We start from the raw sequence: 7,184 nt of genomic DNA on the forward strand, positions 1-7,184 counted from the left end.
GATGATGTAAACGATGAAGATGATGAAGATGAGTGTTGTTGATGATGAAGATGAGTATTGTGGATGATGAAGAAGATGAAGATGACGGTTGTATATGTTTTTTCGTCTGTTTTATTGGTGTCGATTTTTGATTTTTTGATGTTTGCTGCTCGTGTTGAAGATCTTGAATTTGATGTTTTTCTGCTGGTGTTGAAGAATGATGAAGACGAAGATGAAGTTAGGTTTTTATATGGAGTTCATTTCTGGAATGAACTCTGTTTTTTTAGGTTTTTATATGGAGTTCATTTCTGGAATGAACTCTGTTTTTTTCAGGTTTTTATATGGAGTTCATTTCTGGAATGAACTCTGGTTTTTTCAGGTTTTTATATGGAGTTTTTTTTAGGTTTTTATATGGAGTTCATTTCTTGAATGAACTCTGTTTTTTGTAGGTTTTATATGGAGTTCATTTTCTGGAATGAACTCTGTATTTTTTAGGTTTTTATATGGAGTTCATTTCTGGAATGAACTCTGGTTTATATAGGTGATTTCTGAAAAAATAAGTAGAAATTAACAGGAGTTCATTTTGACGAATGAACTGCTACAAAAAAAAAATAAGTAGAAATTAACACGGAAGGGTACTTTTATCCATTTAATATTTTTAAATAATTATAGACCGAACAGTAAAAACATTTGACCAAAGGACTAAACTGACATGAACCCACCTAAAAAAGGACCAAACTATATTTTTCCCTTATTTGATCCCAATAAGCCTTTTTGATTTCTTCGCCACAAAAAAGTAGAAACTCAATCCAAAAAAAATAAAAAAAAATTAAACTTTGACGAATTGGATTAAAAATTGAAGACTTCCCTGCAAAGATGCCACCTTTTCCTCAATTTGAGGATTTGGGTGAAAAACTTGCTAATCGTTTCCGACCATGGCAAAGGTCTTTTCAATTTTGGACGAGGGCTGCTGATATCTATACTGGTTATAAGGTTTTCCAAGTTAGAATGAATTTTGTGAAAGATGTTAACAAACAAGAAGCAATGTGGGAAAGACAACATGAACTTGCTGCTGATAAGATCTACTCGATGTGTTCTGAACTTGGTGGGTTTTTTCTCAAGGTATATTTGATGAAATTCGCACTTTTATGATTTTTTTTGATTTTCTTTTTATTGTCATTTTTGCTCATTCCTTGTTGACTGTTGCTGTTTGTGGTGGTTTGGGATTTTAAGGTTCCTGGGTTTGCATTTTTGTTCTTGAATCTCGTTCTGAAATTGTGATTTTTGGTACTCATATTTCGGGTAATTGTTTTGGGTGTTGCATAATTGAAATTTTAGGTTGCTCAAATTGTGGGGAAGCCGGATTTGGCACCGGCAGCATGGGTGAAAAGGCTAGTCACATTGTGTGATAAAGCTCCCGGGACACCGTTTGAAACAGTTAGGCTTGTGCTTGAGAAAGAGTTAGGTCAAACTGTTGATGAACTTTTCGAGAGATTTGATGTGGAGCCACTTGGATCTGCTTCAATTGCACAGGTTTGTGTCTTGAGAAACACAATGTTAAATCTGGTATTACAATTTACATTTTCCCAACCACTATATTCCCAAGTGAACATCGGATAGCGGCATTTTTATGATTCACGGAAAAGAAAAGATTACTGTCTCAACCACGAATGGGCGAGTGTAATACTGATTCGTCAATGTGGTAATTGTTCTTGGTTTTAGGTCCACCGCGCAAGATTAAGAGGTACTAAGGGTGATGTTGCTGTTAAGGTATGCAAGACCGATACTTTATATGGTGTGTGTGTGTCGAATATGTTGTGACATTTTTTCTGACTCCTATGTGCATTTGTAGGTGCAGCATGCTGGAGTTCAGGATCTAATGATGACAGATATCCACAACTTACAAGCATTTGCTTGTTATTTGCAAAAGACAGATATCAGATTCGACCTTTTCTCTATAACCAAAGAAATGCAGAAACAGGTGTGTACTACATATGTAGTGGTCCTGATTATCTGTTTACATCAGCTATAGTTACTCATTTCTCTGTTCATGGGCATGTTTTTCTAGATTGGATATGAGTTTGACTTTGTAAGAGAGGCTGAAGCTATGGAGGCAATCCGACATTTTCTGCGAGTGAACAACAAAAAGCCTCCTGTTCAGGTGCCACGAGTGATGCGGGAGATGATGACTAGGTACGTTATGCTGAACCCCCCGAAATAATTCTTTGCGTAGTTGTTCTGATACAGTGATGCTATATGGTGCTTCTTTCAGTAAATTCAGGTTTTGAATCACTGCATGCCTTCACCTGGCTATTTGCTATTTTGCTTGTGAAAGAATTTGTTAACGTTGGAATTTCAGCTCCATAATCACCTATCTTTATGCTTAAACATGATTATAGAATACTCATATGCTGAATTAACCCTAGCATTTAACATGTTCTACTTGCTTAAAACACTATTACATAAGTCATCAGAACATGCTTGTCACCAATACAATATGATTTCTGAATTGTATATGATCTAATAACAACAGCATAACCACATGATTCATAGTAACAACATGATACACAATACTAAGCAAGTGACAAGAAGGAAACAGAAACATGAAATCAGAAGACATGAAATCAGTGATGGATAAAACTGAAAAACTGCATTTATACAAGAGGCTAGAAGAGGGCTTAGTCATTAGCTATGTGTCATCTAACCTATCCATCATTAGTTGGATGACACCTCAGCAGGTGACTTATTAGGATACTAAGCTGCTGACTATAATCCAACTTAGCATTAATCCAGATTAACCAAAACATGATTACGTTAAGCTAAACAGGATTACCTTAGCCAAGCAATATTTGTTGCTAAACCAGCATATATTCTAACAGTTAATACTTAATATTACCTTTGCTGTATATCAGTATATGATATGCTTTACCTAATCAAGTGTTTCTCTTGTTTGATCAGGAAGGTTTTAATTATGGAGTTTATTGATGGAATCCCAATCCTGAATCTTGGCGATGAGATAGCTAAAAGAGGCATTGATCCTGGCGGTACGATTGCAGCGATGGCAAAGCAGTAAGATCCTTAGATTATCCTAGAGTATGAAATCTCCTTTTACTCTTATCATTTTGAGAATTGATTATTGCTGACATATTAGAAGTGCATGCTATCTATCTTCTGTAATTTGACTATCTAGAGATATACCTCGATTTTACCCAATTGCATCGCATGCACCAGTTGGCTTGTGAAGCCGTTTTTCTTGTCCAATGTACTTCGTGTCATAGCAAAATGGCAGTTTGGCTGGTTTCCCTTTTGTTCATAGAACATGAGTGATGACTCCTCGGAGCCCTATTTTATTCTTTAACTTTTCTATTTTTTTTCGTTCTGGAATATATTCTTACACGATCATCACACTTTTAGTATTGTAATGCATCCACGAAATGTATGTAATCACAGGAACATCCTTCAGAGTTTGACTCTAGCATATGGTCAGATGATTTTGAAGAGTGGGTTCTTTCATGCAGACCCTCATCCTGGAAATATCATGATCTGTAAAGGATCAGAGGCAAGTGTACAATGCATATTCATATTCATAATCATCAAATCATTATCTTATTCACTGTATTTATCATTCTCAAAAATCTGTAATTTCCCATTTCAGGTTGCCTTATTAGATTACGGGCAAGTTAAGGATCTCCCAGATGACTTAAGACTTGGATATGCGAATCTAATTCTGGCGATTGCCGATAATGACTCTATAAGGGCATCTCAAAGCTATAAGTACTGAGTTTGCTTGCATTTGCCTATATGTTTTAGGCAAAATTAGGAAAGCGAGTTCAAAGTAAAAACTTGGTTTTGCAGGCGACTTTGGTTTAGTTGTAATTCTTTTCCCTCCTTAATTTAACAGGGAGCTTGGTATAGGAACCTTGGTCAAATGTGAGAATGAAGAAAAAGAAATGCTTAAATTGGCTCAGACAATGTTCGACACAAAATTACCCCCTGGGATGACGACGCTGCAACCATTTTCAGACGAATCTTCCATCAAAAAAATCGCTGTCCAGGTATCCTAATTGTGCCATCTTCTCGAAATGGTGTTAACAGTTTCGTTAGCTTTTTCTTTGCAATAGACCAATGGTTTAAGTTTGGTTACAAATCATTTCTTTATGATATATATCATAGGCTTTCCCGGAGGAGCTGTTTTCTGTTCTCCGCACTGTGCATCTGCTGAGAGGACTCAGTGTCGGCATGGGCATCAATTACTCGTGTGCAGAACAGTGGAGACCCATCGCAGAAGAAGCCTTGTTTGCAGCCGGGAGAATAAATAGTTAACTTCTTAACTTCTACTGATATTACTATCTCTTCCAACAAGTGACCAACTTTCAGTCATCATTATCTTGTTATGTGTTAATTTTTGCAGTGAATGATCTCAAGGCAAAAGGACATAAAGGCGGCTTCTTTAGAGGAATATTCAGGAGACGTTGAGGTTTGCTGCTTCTTTTCATTCATGCCGTCAATGATTAGATAATTGGAACCTAAATGATGCGGGTCTTCGAAGAAACAAAAAGGATCCTTCTAGCTGTACAATTCTTTGCTTTCTTTATCCTAGCCAACATGATCAAGCCTTCTAGCTGTACAATTTTTTGCTCTCTTTATCCTACCGATTTTTTTGTTGGGGTTTCATTTATTCATGTGTGGCATGAACCAGTTTGAGATTGATAAGAAATTCTAGATTTATCATCATGCAAGGTGCAACTCAATTGCGAACTTAATTGAGTTAGTGTAGCCTATGCAGTTGGTTACTATTTTGTATGATCTTACCAAAGATCACTAAGTTTCCCCTATTCTTGGCGAAGAGAAAAGACAATGAGAGTTTAACTTAATCTCATTTGACAATGCCCGTTTAGCATTATAGATAGAGGAAAAATACGGTTTAGTCCAAAAACGCATTAAAAGATATTATTTAACTAGGTATAGTTTAGTCCAAAAGTTATTTAAAACAGGGAAAAAACGGTTTAGTCCAAAAGCGCGTCAAAAAATACGGAATAGTTTATCCCGAGTTAACTAGGTACAGTTTAGTCTAAAAATTATTTAAAATATGAAAAATACACGAATAACCTTTCAGATTTACAATTTAGTCCAAATATTTATAGTTAAGTTCAAAATGATTCATAATGATTTCAGCAATTTTAAATAAGTCCAACTTTGTGCACGCCTCTAAAACCGGGATGCACATTCCGTACCTGCTTATACGAGAATTTTTAAGCACAAAATCAGATTTCTTTTAACAAAACCACATATTAATTATGACTTTCTCTCTTCTCTCCTGTCCTCTCTCTGCTCTTTCTCTTACTCCTCCAGTCCTCCGGTTTATTTAACAATTGAACATCTTCACAGAGTTTTTAACTCTAGAAAAATATGAACCGTGAGTATTTGATGTTCGTAAAAATCAAGAGTATTTCATGCAAATTATGTTTGAGTAATGTGATTTTGTGTTCTGATAAAAAAAAAGATCAATTACACTACAATGAAGACCCAATCAGGATCAAAACTTAGTTTGAGAACGAAATCGAATCCTAAACGATTGCGTAGTCTCTAATATCGACAATGGATCTGTTTTGGGGTTTGAAGTTGAAATGGTTTTTGTTCTTCAAGTGAAACAAGATAGAACCGAATCAATGGGCTTGACTTGTGGTGGTTCTGGTGAACATTTCCAACGAGGAAACAAGGAATTTCATCACTTCCGGCAGTTAGTAGCGGCAACAGAATTGGGGGTTTCTTGGCATGAAGTGGTCGAGTGAAACTTGTGATTTTCTGCCATGGGTTTGTATGGATTAAATTGGAATCGAGTGGAGATGGGTCTGTTGCTCCGATTATGGAGTCTTGGAATTTTGGCGATTGTCAATAGCAAAAATGAAATTGAGTTTACTGGTGTTATAAGGAACGAAAACGTGTTAGCTGATGGCAGCAGCTATGGGCTTATACTTAATTCTGAGGTTGATTAACGGCATCGATCCTATTTCCTGAGATTTCAGATGTTAGATCTTTTGATTACTCTTTGTTCTTGTATAATATTGGTGCAAATTTAAATCCGTGGTCATGCCACTGACATGCTGCTATGCCACAGCCACTGGCATGCCGCCATGACACGGCCACCAGCATGCCATCATGCCACAACTACTAGCATGTCGCTATGCCACCATGCCACGACTACGACCATGTCGCTTTGTCACGGCCCCTGGCATGCCACCACGCCACATATACTAGCATGTCGCTATGCCACGGCCCCTGGCATGCCACCAGGCCACAGCTACTAGCATGTCGCTATGCCACGGCCACTGGCATGCCACCATGCCGCGGCTACTAGCATGTCGCTATGCCACGGCCCTTGGCATGCCGCCTGATGGTATTTTCAATTGAGTTGTTATAGAAATAGGTTCGTTGATACTTGTGAAAGCAATAGATTTTAGACTTAAAAAATAAAGAAAACTTATTGCAAAATTGATTTCAAGATATTAAAAATAACCAAGACACTGATTCCACTATTACACATGAATGAATGTGGTAATAACCACAAACTCTAATTATCTTTTAAGTCCCTTATTTCTTAACTCACAAATAATCAGGAAAAGTCTCAAATATTAATTGTATTCCCTAAGCATGGATTAACAATTGACCAAACAAAGTATAACCTATCAGATTGAATCACAACTAATTAAGAAAATTACGCAAACAATTCAAAACTCTGCAAAAGCAGTGATTGAGTGAATTATAAATTATAAATTAGAGAAAATAAAATAGTTACCAATTATTCATGCGTAAATAGCTTCCTCATTTCCTTGGTTGTGGGAGAATTAGCTCATCATCATGTTAGAAACACGCTCCAAAATCATTTTTATTGATCAAAGGGTTTACAAATGATGAAAATGGGTGAAAATGACTAAAACCGGGTTTGTAACAATTATATTTGTTACAAACTGAACTGTTACAGGGAACGATAAAACCTAATTGTCGCTGTTACTGTAGCAAAACGACTGTTTCTATGGGTCTTTTGTTCTTCGTGTTCTTGGACAACAGCAGAAATAGTGACTCTCTGCAACTCCAATTTCTCGCCTCTGTGGTGTTCAAAACTCTGCCAAACTCTCCGTCACCGCCTCTACTGACCCTCAACGACTTATATAACCTCACTGCGCCCAAATCTCCCATCATAACTG

General features: G+C 36.8%; 1 protein-coding gene across 2 annotated transcripts; it reads left to right on the forward strand.

Annotated features, from left to right (window-relative positions):
• Positions 1–754: 754 nt before the first annotated feature.
• Positions 755–4,832, forward strand: LOC113276537 (uncharacterized protein slr0889-like). Of its 2 annotated transcripts, none has more exons than XM_026526154.1 (11): positions 755–1,101; positions 1,318–1,512; positions 1,702–1,749; positions 1,832–1,960; positions 2,048–2,172; positions 2,938–3,048; positions 3,430–3,538; positions 3,635–3,753; positions 3,881–4,034; positions 4,153–4,297; positions 4,391–4,832. In XM_026526154.1, exons 1-11 carry the CDS (start codon positions 856–858, stop codon positions 4,453–4,455), a joined length of 1,446 nt encoding a protein of 481 aa, XP_026381939.1. In that variant the 5' UTR covers positions 755–855; the 3' UTR covers positions 4,456–4,832. The 2 variants fall into 2 exon arrangements, with proteins under 2 accessions (XP_026381939.1, XP_026381940.1); XM_026526155.1 differs by having other exon boundaries at positions 1,838–1,960.
• Positions 4,833–7,184: the final 2,352 nt, after the last annotated feature.

The sequence above is a fragment of the Papaver somniferum genome, chromosome 4 (assembly GCF_003573695.1).
Source record: "Papaver somniferum cultivar HN1 chromosome 4, ASM357369v1, whole genome shotgun sequence".
NCBI lineage: Eukaryota > Viridiplantae > Streptophyta > Magnoliopsida > Ranunculales > Papaveraceae > Papaver > Papaver somniferum.